The sequence below is a fragment of the Emydura macquarii genome, unplaced genomic scaffold, assembly GCF_026122565.2.
Source record: "Emydura macquarii macquarii isolate MOO-44397 ecotype Brisbane River unplaced genomic scaffold, CSIRO-AGI_Emac_v2 contig_3671, whole genome shotgun sequence".
Lineage (NCBI taxonomy): Eukaryota > Metazoa > Chordata > Testudines > Chelidae > Emydura > Emydura macquarii.
Window position 1 is genome coordinate 7128918 of NW_027133808.1, and position 14559 is coordinate 7143476.

The 14559-nt window shown below is 43.9% G+C and overlaps 1 protein-coding gene across 7 annotated transcripts in view; it reads left to right on the forward strand.

Annotated features, from left to right (window-relative positions):
- The window catches only part of DOCK9 (dedicator of cytokinesis 9), a 339621-nt gene that overhangs the window by 165526 nt on the left and 159536 nt on the right, over nt 1–14559 (forward strand). For all 7 annotated transcript variants that reach the window (XM_067536846.1, XM_067536847.1, XM_067536848.1 and 4 more), the window contains 2 exons: nt 465–547; nt 1037–1159. In XM_067536846.1, the coding sequence (XP_067392947.1) occupies nt 465–547; nt 1037–1159 (206 nt within the window). The remainder of the gene's footprint in view (nt 1–464; nt 548–1036; nt 1160–14559) is intronic.

Below are 14559 nucleotides of genomic sequence, written 5' to 3' on the forward strand. Positions count from 1 at the left end.
GCCTTCCCTATCTAGACCTTTGACTGAATCTTTGCAGTTTATCCAGTAGAAGGCATTATTAAAGGTACTACAGAGATGTAGTCAGTACAAGAGATGGAGAGAGAAGGGAAAAATCAAGTGGGCCTAAAGTGATAGTGCTTCCTTACAGAACAAAATGTGATGTCGAGGCAATAGAAGGCTAGGTGATCCTTTTCACCTGTGGAATTACAGAGAATGGCAGGCCCTGCTTATACCCTACGGAGCTATTAGAGAACTTGTTTTATTTATTATTTTTGTTACCATGTCTCATAAATATAGTAATATTGATAAATATTAAAATCTTTTAAGAATGTTTTCTAATTGGTCTGAGCATAGACTTGTTTATATTTTTATGCACCTTCAACTCATCATATTGAGTACATTGAATTTTAGAAACTTTAAACTTCATATATATAAATAGATATAATATATTTTATCATTTGCAGGTTGCACAGAAAGTGTTGAAGAATGCTAAGCAGGCATGTCAGAGACTAGGACAATATAGAATGCCATTTGCCTGGGCAGCTAGGTAAGGGATGCAATTCTCGTCACTTGCTACATTTTTCTAGCTGATTATTTAACATGGTTTCCTACAACATAGCAATGTAAGTCTCATTTGTCAAAATTCAACTTACTCTTTGTGAGATCAGTTCTTTCTTGGTTATTTCAGTGTGGTCCTTTCTAAATTATCATTTTATTCCAGTCAGAGATTTTGGCAGACAAGACTTGCATTTCTGTTTTTTAGAACGACAGGTATTATAGATGATCATAACACGTAACCATACAAATCATTTAATTTTTCCAACTTTTTTACTACCAAGATTTTTTTTCTTGCTTTTGCTAGAAAGTAAATTGTCCTTGTTCTGTTTATTAAAACATTAGCTGTGAATATGATGAAACTCACCTGGTTCCAAATCTAAGAATATTAAATGGTTCACATAGAATGTGGTACAGTGTGAGTAATTTCTTTACTGTATCCTCTTGTTGTCAAATTTTAAAGATAGAATTTGACTTTCAGGACATTGTTTAAAGATGCATCAGGAACCCTGGACAAAAATGCAAGATTTTCTGCTCTCTACAGACAAGACAGTAATAAACTCTCAAATGAAGACATGCTTAAGTTGCTAGCAGATTTCAGGAAGTGAGTGTATAATTTCTTAATTTTAAAAAGTTTAATATCATTCATCAACACAAATGAAAGCAACAAACTGTTCCTTTCTCATGATATATGTAAATCTATGTTTTTAACACACAAAATGTGGAACTAATATTGCACAGAATTTCTCCAGGTATGTTTAGGGGAGTAGTCTGAATACAAACCTGCAGTTCTTTTTCAAATAGTGTCCCTATTGGTGCTCCACTTCAAATGTGCATGAATCCCATTCAGTTGGAGATTTTAGGTAGCGGTGCCTGTTCAGCCCATACATGCACTGTATTCCACCTTGTGCTCTGCACTGTGGGATGTAGAGCTGCACAGATGAACCATCCTTAGTTTCGTCTCAACCGCCTTGGTGTGACACAGAGCCTCAGCAGTATCCAAGTTGAGTTTATCTCAGCTGTAATTTTTTTTCTTAGTTTTACATAAGTTGTAGTAGTAGTAGTAAACAATAGTTAGTAGTAGTTAAATTATTTTTAAAAATTGTTGTAAGGACCATTGTCCTTTCATTTTTTTCCCATGCAGGAAACTTTAGATTTCTGGTGGGTACACCTGGCTCTCCGGGTTCTAAACATGGCCTTTCATGTTGGAAGGCTACCCTGGTGAGCAATGGGCACTCCCAGTATGTCCATTGGCTTGGGTAGTCACATGTCCCCCAAAATTGGAATCCCATTATACTTTACTGCATATTTCAGTATTGGGGCGTGCTGGAGATAGACCTGTTCACCACAGCCAGAAAAAGAAGTGCTTCCTGATCTGCTCGAGAGGTGGACTGAGCCACTACTCCTTGGGAGGTGTTTTTCTCCTTCGTTGGACATTGAGTCTGTTGTATGCATTTCCTCCAACTCCTCTAATATCCAGTGTGTTAATCAAGATAAGGAAAGACAAGGCCAGATTTATTCTGGTGGTTTTGACATGGTCAAGACAGACATGGTTTCCTTACCTCATCCAGTTGGTTACTTGTCAACCAGGCATCCTCCAGATCATCCCTCATCCTTTTTTCTCAGGATGCTGGTCAAATTTTTCACCTCGACCTTGGAGTTTTCATCTCAAAGCATGACTCATCAGTGGTCCGTAGGGTTAGAAACAATCTCTTCTAAAGAAGTAAGAGTTATTTACATAGTAGGAAGCAGTCTACCATAATACTTACCTACAAAAGTGGATGAGAGGTGAATAAGAAATCTTTCATCTGCATCCTCTTCACAGTCAGATATACTAACTAGATTATATCCTAGAACTGAAAAAGACGTGTTTGTCTTTGAATTCCATTAGGATACATTTGGCAGCCATTTCAGCCTTCCATTTCTCAGTTGAAGGTTTTTCAATGTTACGATATACTGTGATATACTTAAGGGGATGGGGAATTTTTTTCCATGAGTCAAACATTCTACCCCAGTTCGAGACTTTAGTTTGGTGTTTAGATACCTCACGAGACCTCCTTTTGAGCCAATGGTGATTTGTTCCCTTCTTAACTTATCTATGAAAACATCCTTCCTGCTAGTCATTACTTCTGCTTGAAGAGTTTTGGAGTTAGGGGCTAATATGGCATATTCCCCCTTCACGGTATATTTCAAGAACAATGGCACATTGCATGACCGCATCCCAAATTCTTACTGAAGGTGTTGTTTTCATCTTCCAGTTTTCTTTCCTAAACAAGCTGGATAAGGAGAATGTGGTATTACACAGACTTGATGTCAGAAGGACGTTAACCTTTCACTTGAAATGAACTAAGCCATTTAGAAAAATCTCCCACGTTGTTTGTTTCTATTGGAGAAAGATGTAAGGGATTTTCAGATTCCAAGCTAAGTCTCTGTAGATGGATATATGGCTGTATTACCTTTTGTTATCAGTCTCGTGACCTCCAACCTCCTTCTGGACTACTAATCTCATTCAATGAAATCTCAGGCTACTGAAGCAGAAATACTTAAGAATGTTCGAATTGCTGAGATACGTAGAGTCACAACTAGGACCTCCATACACACCTTTCTTGAACGTTATATGGTGATTCATGACTTAGCTTCTGATGCTGTGTTTGGCTGTACTGTACTACAGTAGAACCTCAAAGATACGAACACCAGAATTACGAACTGACTGGTCAGCTGAATATCATGTGGAACCAGACGTAAGCAATCAGGCAGCAGCGGAGGGGAAGGGGGAAAAAAAAGCAAATACTATACTGTGCCTGTATTGCATCTTAAAGGTTGGCACATCTGGGTTTCCTCTCCTCAACTCCACTTGCCATGTATGTGGTAGCCACTTACAGGTAGGAGATGAAGACACTGAGGTTCACAGGCATTGCTGTGAGCCTCTGCTGCCAACCCAAGAAAGCCCGACTTGAGCGTGCAGAACAGAAGTAGCCTGTGGTCTGTTGTTTTCTGGAAGCAGAGGGCACTGTTTCACTCCCCCCTGACCCGCTGAGAGGGAGAAGCTGTTTTCATACACACCCCCAGGAGTGGGACAAGCTTTCAAGCTCAGTCCAAGCCTGAGCCCGAGCTGCTACAAGGAACTGCTGCTGGCTAGGACAGGAGCTGCTGCTGTTGCAGCAAAATACTGGCGTGGAGCAGAAGCCAGAGTCCGAGCTGCTGCCTGCACGCTGCACGGTGCAGGAGTTTTAAAGGGCCACAGCTTGCGTACCAATGCGGCCCAAGCTTTGCCCATGGCTGCACTCCTGGGTCCTGCCAGCACCTTTGTGATTTCAAGAGGCAGGGAAGGGAGGGGCTCTGGCAGCGGGCTGGCACCAACCCCCTGCCACATGCTTCCTCTGGAACACAGTGAGCAGTGCACAGAGCAGGGCGAGCCCTGGAGAGATGTGGCTGTGGGCTGGGGCTTGTAGTGCCAAGGATGCAGGGCTGGTCTCCCCCAGTTCAGCCCAAAGGCAAGAAATAGGAATAGGGCAGGGAGCAGCTTGCAAACCAGGCAGTGCTGCCAGGTGCCACCTTTGCAGAGATCTCTCCCAGCGTCAGCTGAAAGACACTGACTGCAGGGTACTGTACCAAAATATTTTGTTCGGAGTTACAAACATTTCAGAGTTATGAACAACCTCCATTCCTGAGATGTTCATATCTTTGAGCTTCTTCTCATTCTACTCCAAAAAATCTGAGTTTTCTTAAAATCTGAGTTTTCAAAATACCCCGTCCCTGAGTTCTCATGTCAGTTGTTAGGATTTCTCACACAAATGTAAATCCATATCAGAGAGATCCTATCAGAGACTGTGGGTCTCAAACCCTAGTTCACAGGGCTCTTTGGATCTGCCACCCAGGGATCTGCAAACTGTTGTCAAAATAGGAGCTGAATTCAGACAGAGGATTCCAGTCCTGAGAGCTGATTGGCAGAATGCTAGGGGCCCTGATTGATCCATAGCCCCTATTTAAACCCAGCACAGGAACAGGAATTTTGTCCATGCAACTGGGATCTACTTTGCTCTGGCCTGTATGCCTTGTGCTTCATGCTCCTGCTCTCCTGGCTTGACTTCCTGGTACCCCAACTTGGCCTGACTCTGGTTATCGATTCACGGTTCTGCTCTCAAGTTTGTCTCCTGGTTCTGATCTCCTGGTAACCTGACTCTGCCTGCCTTCTATTATTTGGCTCTCGGTTTGTCCTTTGGCCTGTCTCAGACTCTGACCTCCTGATATCTGACCCCGCATGATTTCTGATGCCTGTTTTGACCACTAAGTCAGACAGCCCATGTCCTGGTTGTGACAGCCCCATGCAGATGTGGTATTGACTGTTGGGAATCAGTGAAAATAATTAACACAAAATGCTGTCAAATGCACATAGTGAATAAACTGAAAAAATAGATGTTTTTCTTTAACCTCTTTTTATAGTACTATTAGGTGATATTTTTAACAATAATAGGTTAAATTTCAGACAAGTTTTTTGTTTGTTTGTTTTTTTTTGCAGTTCTGGTGACTTCTAATCAAGTTTCAGAGGCAGAGAATCATTTCATAATTTTTGTGTCAGTTTTAAATTGTATTTGTGACATTCCTCAGGGTACAATCTGAACTGCTGAACAGCTGTGTCCCCTTAATTCTCTAATCTGGGGTGCCTTTTACACTGATTTGTTGTAGCTCAGAATATGGGCCTTCAGGCTGAGGACTTAGTGGAGGACACTGACGCTATGGTGGACATATTGGTCCTGGAAGGCCCTTCCAGGGTTGCCCTGCCATTGATCAAGACCATCAGGGAGACCACAAAAACTTTATGGCAGACCCCGACTCTCTACCCCCTACTTCTAAAAGGGTCGAGAGGAAGTACTTCCTGCCTTCCAAGGGGCACAAATATTTTTACACCCACCCCACTCCAGGTTCGTTGGTGGTAGTTGCCACTAATGAAAAAGAGTGGCAAGGTCAGCTGGGGCCCACGCCGAAGGCCAAAGACGCCAAAAAGTTGGAGCTCTTTGGATGGAAGGTGTATTCCACTGGAGGGCTCCAACTTAGGATCGTGAGTTAGCAAGTAGTCTTAATTAGGTATGCCTACAACTCCTGGGTGTCAATGGACAAATTCAAGGACTCTGTGCAACAAGAGTCGAAGTCCGAATTCACGGTCATGGTTCGAGAGGGCAAAGTGGTATCCAGGACTCTGCTCCAGTCATCTGGGATGCTGCAGATTGCAGCAACCTGTGCACATCATCAGGGGTGGCCCTGAGGAGAAGCTCGTGGCTGCAAGCTTCAGGCCTCCCTCAGGAGGTTCAAACAGCCATCCAGGCCTCCCATTTGAAGGCCCAGAGTTATTCTCGTCCCAGACAGACTCTAAATTGCAGAGCCTGAAGGACTCAAGGGCCGTTCTAAAATCTTTGGGCATGCAAACATCGGCGTCCCAAAGGAAGCCCTTCAAACCAAAACCCACGCTCCATTTCTACCAACTGAGACAGAACTATAGCTGCAGAGAGGGTCAAAATGGCAGCAGGAATAACCATCACACCTCCAGCCAGAACCAAGGCCAATCACAGCAGTCTTCGGGGCCGAAGAAGAACTTTTGAGGGTGCACCTGAGGATGGCACATCAGCTTTAGACCCGGATCCAACCCGTCTCTTGTTTTGCAGTCACTTATCCCAGTTTTACTATGCCTGGTCCCAGATTATATCAGAACAATGGGTCCTGCACACAGTAAATTGGGATACTCACTCCAGGTTCCTCCATGCCTCCTTCTCACTCCCCCACTCCCATCCCAATCCCTCTTCAGGGACCCCTCTCACAAGCAACTGCTTCTTCAGGAAGTGCAGTCACTTCTGAGGTTGGGGGCAGTGGAGGAAGTGCCTCATGATCTGAGAGGGAAGGGGTTTTACTCCTGTTACTTTCTAATCCTGAAAGCCAAATCGCTCCATTTTAGACCTATGAAACCTGAACAAGTTTTTGAGCAAGTTACGGTTCCGCATGGTTTCCTTGGCCTCCATCATTCCCTCCCTGGATCCGGGAGACTGGTGTGCTGCCCTCAACTAAAAGGACGCATACTTTCATGCAGCCATTGTCTCAAGGCATAGAAGGCTTCTTCGCTTCGTGGTAGGCAAGATGCACCTGCAGTTCACGGTATGGCCTTTCGGTCTGTCAGCGGCACCCTGAGTGTTCACGAAATGTCTTGCAGTAGTTGCTGCCTTCCTGAGGAAGCAAAGGATTCAGTTGTTTCCTTATCTGTATGCTTGGCTGGTCAAGGGACGTACCAGAGCCCAGGTGGAGACACATCTACAGGTATTAAGAACCACAGTCGACAGCCTCAGTCTCATGATCAACGAGCAAAAATGGATGCTGGTCCCCACGCAGAGAATAGAATTTACGGGGGTGGTGTTAGTCTCGTGGCAAGTGAGGGCATCCCTTCTCTAAGCTCAGTTCTTGGCCATCAGGGATATGATAAGGGACCTGGAGAGACATCCCCTCACCACAGCACGAAACTGCTTAAAACTGCTGCGGCACATGGCAGCATGTGCTTACGTGGCTCAGCATGTGAGGCTGCGATTGAGACCTCTACAGTCCTGGTTAGCAATGGCATATCGCTCTGCGCATGACGCACTGGACAAAGTGGTGTCTTTTCTCCCCGAGGTTCTAAATTCCCTGAATTGGTCATGCAAGCCCCAAAAAGTATGTGCCGGTCTTCCCTTCCGGTCACCTCAGCTGTCCGTGTGTCTGGTGACGGACGTCTCAGACTTGGGGTGAGGTGCCCATCTAGGCAATCTCCAGACGGAGGGCCTGTGGACACAGACAGCCCTGCTGTCATACATCAACATGAGAGAGCTAAGAGCAGTGTGTCGGGCATGCCAAGCCTTTCAGGATGATCTACAAGGCAAGGTGGTGTTGGTTCTGATGGACAACATGCGAGCAATGTTTTATATAAACACACACGGTGGAATTCACTCCTTTCCCCTGTGCCAGAAAGCCTTCAGTCTGTGGGAATTCTGCATCGCTCGGTCGATCCACCTAGTGGCATCAGATCTCCCGGGACTCCAGAACACATTGACAGACTTCCTCAGCAGGTCTTTCCTCACCCATGATAGTCAGTTCGCCCGGACGTGTTGGCCGATGTCTTCCAGAGGTGGGGCATTCCCCAGGTAGACCTGTTTGCCTCAGAACTCAACAAAAAGTGCAGGAGGTTCTGCTCTTTTCAGAGGCACAGCCCCGCGTCCATTGCAGATGCTTTTCTCATCCCTTGGATGGACCAGTTGTTCTACGCTTTTCTGACAACTCCGCTTATCCACAGGGTGCTGATGAAGATCCGGCAGGACAAGGCCATGGTAATTCCGATAGCCCCGACTTGGCCCCAGCAGCACTGGTTTACAACACTGCTCAATCTTTCAGTCACAACACTGATCACTCTATCTCTTCTCCTGGATCTGCTCATCCAGGACCAGGGCATGCTGCGGCACCCCAACATCAATGCGCTGCACCTCAAGGCGTGGAACCTCCATGGTTGAACCCCAGGGAACTGGTCTGTTCAGACCAGGTTAGGGAGGTCCTCCTTAGTAGTAGGAAACCTCTGCTAGGACTACCTACTTGGCGAAGTGGAAATGGTTTTCCATGTGGACAGCAACAAAAGGCATCTCGCCTTTGACAGCACTGATCCCAGTTATACTGGACTATTTGCTTCACCTGAAGCTGCAAGACTTATTGGGATCATCGGTTAAAGTCCACCTGGTGGCTATTTCGGCCTTCCATCCAGGGAAGGCGGGCTGCTCGGTTTTCGCTAACCCCATGATTAAGCAGTTCTTGAAGGGATTGGACAGGCTGTTCCCGCCCACATGTTCGCCAGTGGCCCAATGGGACCTGAACCTTGTCCTCTCAAGGTTAATGGGGCCTCGGTTTGAGCCTCTGGCATCTTGCTCGCTCCTCTACTTATCCTGGAAGGCAGCCTTTCTGGTAGCCATAACTTTAGCCAGGAGGGTATCTGAACTCAGAGCTCTGACCTCGGAGCCGCCATACATGGTTTTCTTTAAAGACAAGGTCCAGCTTCATCCCCATCTAGTTTTCCTCCGAAAGGTGGTCTCTTCTTTTCACTCAAATCAGGACATTTTCCTTCCAGACTTCTTCCCAAAGCCACACACCAATGGGAGGGAGCATAGGCTGCACACCCTCGATGTTAGAAGGGCCTTAGCCTTCTACATCGAAAGGACCAGACCTTTCAGGAAAACGTGTCAACTGTTCATGTCAGTAGCTGACAGGATGAAAGGGGAGCCAGTTTTGTCACAACACATCTCGTCTTGGATCATATCATGTATCAGGGCGTGTTATGGCCTAACGAAAGTGCCCGCACCTGTGTTAACAGCCCTTTCCACAAGAGCACAGGCATCCTCTGCAGTATTTCTGGCGCAGGTGCCAATCCAGGACATTTGCAAGATGGCAACGTGAGCCTCGGTCCACACATTTATGACACACTATGCTTATTACTCAGCAGGCAAGAGATGATGCAGATTTGGGAGAGCAGTCCTGCAGTCTGTGGGAGTTTGAGTTCCGACCCTTCCTCCTGTGGTATGGCTTGGGAATCACCTAGTTTGGAATCGACATGAGCAAGCACTTGAAGAAGAAAAGATGGTTACTAACCTTCTGTAACTGTTGTTCTTTGAGATGTGTTGCTCATGTCCATTCCAAAACCCACCCACCTACCCCACTGTCAGAATTGTCCAGCAAGAAGGAACTGAGGAGGGAAGGGTTGGTACGGCCATATATAGAGCGTCATGGAGGCATGACTCCAGGGGGCTCCACAGCCGACCCTATGGGTACTCTGGGGGAAAAGCTTTCCAGCAGACCGTGCATGTGGCATGCAAACTTCTAGTTTGGAATGGACATGAGCAACACATCTCGAAGAACAGCAGTTATAGAAGGTTAGTAACCATCTTTTTTTTCTGCCAGCCTACAGATGGAAGAATTACTGTGTGCTTCTGTCTAAATATGATTACTGAAATTGGGGAGGATTTCATAATTTGTAGAAAAGCTACAACAAAAACATAGAGAGGAGCTGATGTCCTTGGTGGTAGAGGGACAGTGAGTGGCCCATATATCTCTGCAGACTATCCTAGATGCCTCTGATATGGCAACATATTAAATGGCAGCCTCAGTAATAATGTGCAGAGCTTCATGGTTGCAGTTTTCAGGGATACCAAAGGAGGTCCCAACACCATCAAGGACATACCCTTTAAAGGCTCTGACCTCTTTAACTCTCACACTGCTGAAGCCCTACATTCTTTGAGAGAGACTAGAGCTGCTTCCTAAGTGTATACACACCAACCCTAGGGAGAAGGCTGTATAGATCTCAAAACTACTCGAAGTAGGAGGCATGTTCCTCTTACAACCTCTGCCAACAGAAAGCATTGGAGTCTCTGAAGAATAGACAGAGGTTCAAAAGGAGGAGATCCTCTGTCGCCTCCTCTTCTAATACATGCTCCATGTTGACCTCATATCAGCAGGTTTGATGCCATTGTTGAGTGCTCACTAGAACTACTGGATCTGTACTCCCGTCACTCCCATATTTTGGCAACTGCTTTTTTTAAATTTTCCTGAAACCTGGAATGATTCTGGAGATTACAGAGAAGGGGTATTCAGTTCCAGTCCCTCCCTCACCCCCTTTCCTGCCCCTTTTCAGGAATCCTTGTCAAGAAATACTGCTGAAAAAAGTAGTAGATTCCCTTCTAGAACTTGGAGTAATAGAGGAAGCCCCAGGTCAGGATGGTTTATTCACATAATTTTCTAATCCCAAAGAAGAGAGGGAGTTGTCTTCCCATTCTAATCTTTGTCATTTCAACAAATTCATCATCACTTCAATTTCAGGATGGTGATCTGGTTTCCATAATCCCATCATGAGATCTTCAAGACATCATGGCTTTAGAATTGCAAGATGTCTGCTTTCTAATAGCAGTTCATTCCGTCCACAGGAAAAAACTGAGTCCTGGTGAGAAAGTGATACTATCAATGCAGAGTGCTTTCCTTCCATCTCTCCATAGCTACCAAAGTATTCACTAAGTGCCTAACAGTCAGGGATCTCATCTGAGGAGACAGAATTACAAGCCTACCGTATCACGATGACTGGCTAATGTGGGGATAGTCGACACAAGTTAATTATTCCATCCAAGTAACTCCAGACCTCTTTACCCCGCATGGTCTGGAAGCCATCAAAATCTACACTGTCTACTAATCAAAGCATAGAGTTCATAGGAGCAGTGTAGAGTTCAGAGGCGTGAAAGTTTAGCTTCCACCGGAGAGGATCCACACCATACTGAACCTAATCAATCAATTCTAGGTTTACGCAAAAACATTGGTCAGAACACAGCTCAGACTATGAATATGTAGCCTTGTACATCTATGTGATGCAGTTTGCTAGGCTTGACCTACACTCCTTACATGAATGGATGAAATCATTGTATCTACCCAACAGGTACCACATAGATATACTGGTTACCATACTATGAGAAGTCCTCTGCTCATGAAATTGAAAGGATCCACTACAAGTGTTCATCAGAATACTCTTCTCATTACTTCTACCTACCAAGATGTTGATGACTGACACCTCTGTAGTTTGATGGGGAAGCTTGTCTGGACCATTTTTGGACATAAGGCTCTGCAGGAAGTGTAGCTTCACATAAATGTCCTAGAGTTCAGAGCCATTTGCTTAGCATGCACAGCATTCCTGCCATTAATTCGAGGATCCATGGTCTAAGTAATGACAGTCAGCAATATAGCAGTGTATTATATTAACAAGCAGGAAGGAACACACTCATGACCATGCTGCCAGGAAGCAGTCAGTCTCTAGGACTGGTGCATTCACCACCAAATCAGACCTATGTTCCTGCATCTTCCAGGCTTGGAAAACTCTATAGAGGATCAGCTCAGCAGACAATACTCAACCACTATAGTACAGTGACCTATGCAGCTGAATGAAAGAGATTTTTTATTTGATGACTACAAAGACACTTGCCTCCCTTAAAAAGCCCTTTTGCTACCATTCTGGATTATTCGTTAGCTATAAAATATTTAGGGCTATCCATCAGCTTCATAAGAGCACATTTAGCAACAGTTTCTACTCATAACCCTCCTATCCTACAAAAAATGTGGCAGTGGTTAGGTTGCTGGTGTGCTGAGACCACTGCAAATCATGCTGATCAGTACTGTTTCATTGGGGTTTTTTTGTGGGGTTTGTTTGTTTTTTTTTTTGTATTGTCCTGTCTGTATTCATCTATTGTCTCCTGTCTTACTCTTAGATTGAAAGATCTTTGAAGCAGGCAATATCTTTTGTTCTGTGTTCATACAGTGTCTACCAAAATGAGTTCCTCGTCCATGACTAGTGCTTCTAGACGTTACTATATTGGAAATAATAGATAACATTCCAGGTCATTCTGTCATCTGACACCCATGCCTCAGGAGTTTCAATCATGTGTTTTCCCCAGTTTCAGACACCCCTATCCTGGGACCTCTGTATCATGTTAACAGGCTTGAGGAGAGCCTCCCTGTCAAACTCCTAGCAACCTGTTCTTTATATCGCTTGTCTGTGAGGACAGTCTCTTTAGTAGCCATAACATCTGCTTGAAAAATATGAGAGATTCAAGCTCTCATGAGTGGCCCACATAACATAGTTCCATAAAGGCAAGTTAACATTAGACCACATCCCAAGTTTTTGCCTAAAGTTGTTTGACTTCTGTCATCTGAACCAAGTGATCCATCTTCAATTTACCTTCCTAAGCCTCACCCTAAACAAGTGGAAACAAAACCTCACATCTTCAACAATTTAGGATCCTCTCCTACTATCTGGACAGGAGAAGACCCTTCAGGAACTCTCCAAAGCTTTGCAGATAGGCTGAAAGGTAAGCCTGTATCCATCCACTCAGACTGTCTAAATGGGTGTCTCACTATAGTCAAACTTACTGTAGTACAGCTCATTTAGATCCACCTCCACAAATTAGTGACCATTCCACTATGGCTCTGGGACCCTCTGTGGCATTTCTAAGAGTCATTCCCATTTCTGAAATCTATAGGACAGCTACCTTAGTGAAAATGTGGACTGAACACCACTTTTCTTTAGTTGAGGCATCCAGATCTGATGCTTCCTTTATCGGAACTGCCCTGCAATCATTATTTAGAATTAGATAGACTTCAAGTACCCCTCTCTTGTCTGTGGTCACTGCTTGCTAGTCACCAGAAGTGAAATAAATATGGACAGCACATTCTGAAAAACCACAGTTACAGTAGAATAAGTCTCTACTCTTTTCTTTCATTAATTATATCTCACTCTGTTCTTCTATCCATTGCATTCCTCTTTGTCTATAATGATTTCAATACGCCTCTTTATCTACAGCATTTAACATTTGTGCTATAGCAAGTTACTTAAAATATTTTATTAATGTTTGTACAGCACTTAGAAAAAGCACAGTATTATTGTAGTTATATATTTTGGGGAATATTGAATGTGAAGCTAGAACAAAAAATGGCCTGACTTTCTGGAATTTTGTGGGTGTGTGGGGCAGTATTAGTGAGAAAGTAGATGGAACAGAAATTTTGTACTCTAGGATTCTGAGTCGTCAGGTTCCCAAACTCCAGTCAGAACAGTTTTCTGTGTGAACCAAAAGTAGGCTATTTGGTTCATAGCACAGGATAACACTTGAAACACTTGCACTTGGTTCCTCTCCACTAATCATTTTCTTCAATTCTTCATGCCATCAATCCTTCTATTCTGATAAATGTTTCTACACCAGTGCTTGAATATAGGAATAGTCTCTTTAGGTTAGAAACAAGATTTATAGGAAATTCCCTGAGAAATTTGGCTACTGTATAGTACGTTTCGGTTTACTTTTTTCAAATGTTTGCATTTCTTGTTTTTGGCTTAATAAAATCATAGAGCTTAGAAATGGAAAAGACCTATTTGTTGAACCAGTCTGTCTTAATGCCAATGAAGAATTGCTCCCTAAAGTTCATCTTTCTAGTATTTTGTTCAGTCCACTTTTAAATGTGGTAATAAATCTGTTTTTTTAACATCTTTCTTAGGAAATTATGCAGCATCCTGAAGTCTCCCTCTCAGGACATTTTCCTTGATAGTCAGCTTTAATTTTCCTTTTAATAATGTCACATCCTCTTATTCCTACTTATTCTTTTGAAACACCCTAAATTTCTCTTCATCCTTAGTGTTTTCGCTTTTCAAATATTTGTACTGTGCACTGTTTCATTTACCGCTTATTCTGATACCCTTATTCATAGAAAACTGAAAAATACTGTGTTAAATATCTGTGAGTAACTTTTTCTCCTTTTTGTGTATATACTTAGGAATTTATTACTGTATGAATTCATAATTTTATAATATCATTCTTTATCTCCAAAATTCTACTGTTCTCCAGAGCAACTGCATTAGAACCTTTGCACTTCAGTAAGTGGCATATCTATAAATTGCACACCAAATACTGGTATCTTTTCACTTTGATTACTACTAAGATAACATTACTTCTTACAGAATACATTACAGTACATTTAATAGCATACAATAACACATTGTAGCGAAGTGCTGACAGAGAAGAACCATAAGTGGGGAAAGTTGGATACTTTCCCTCCAGTGACATACTTGGAGGTCAGAGGGAAAAGGGACTTGGAACCATTTGTGCCTTTTCTCATCCCCCATGGATGCTCCCCCAAATTGAGGGAAGGGTCTCCTGGGCCGCCTTTTCTTCCACTGCTCCCTGATCGGGGAACTCGCCATCTCCCCCATGTTGCCTCCGGGAGTGGGAAAGGACCATCTGGATCACCTTTCTACCCCAGTCTTGCTTGTTCTGAGGAGATAGGGAAACTCATAGCATTGCAGGAGTGTTGCTGAAGTCTCTCTCGAGTGCCTCATCCAGTAGGATCCAAGCTGACATCTACTTTTCTGAGGAAGTGGGCTATGGAGGGAGAACTGAGCTAGGCAAGCAAGGAGATGAGGAGGTGATGCAG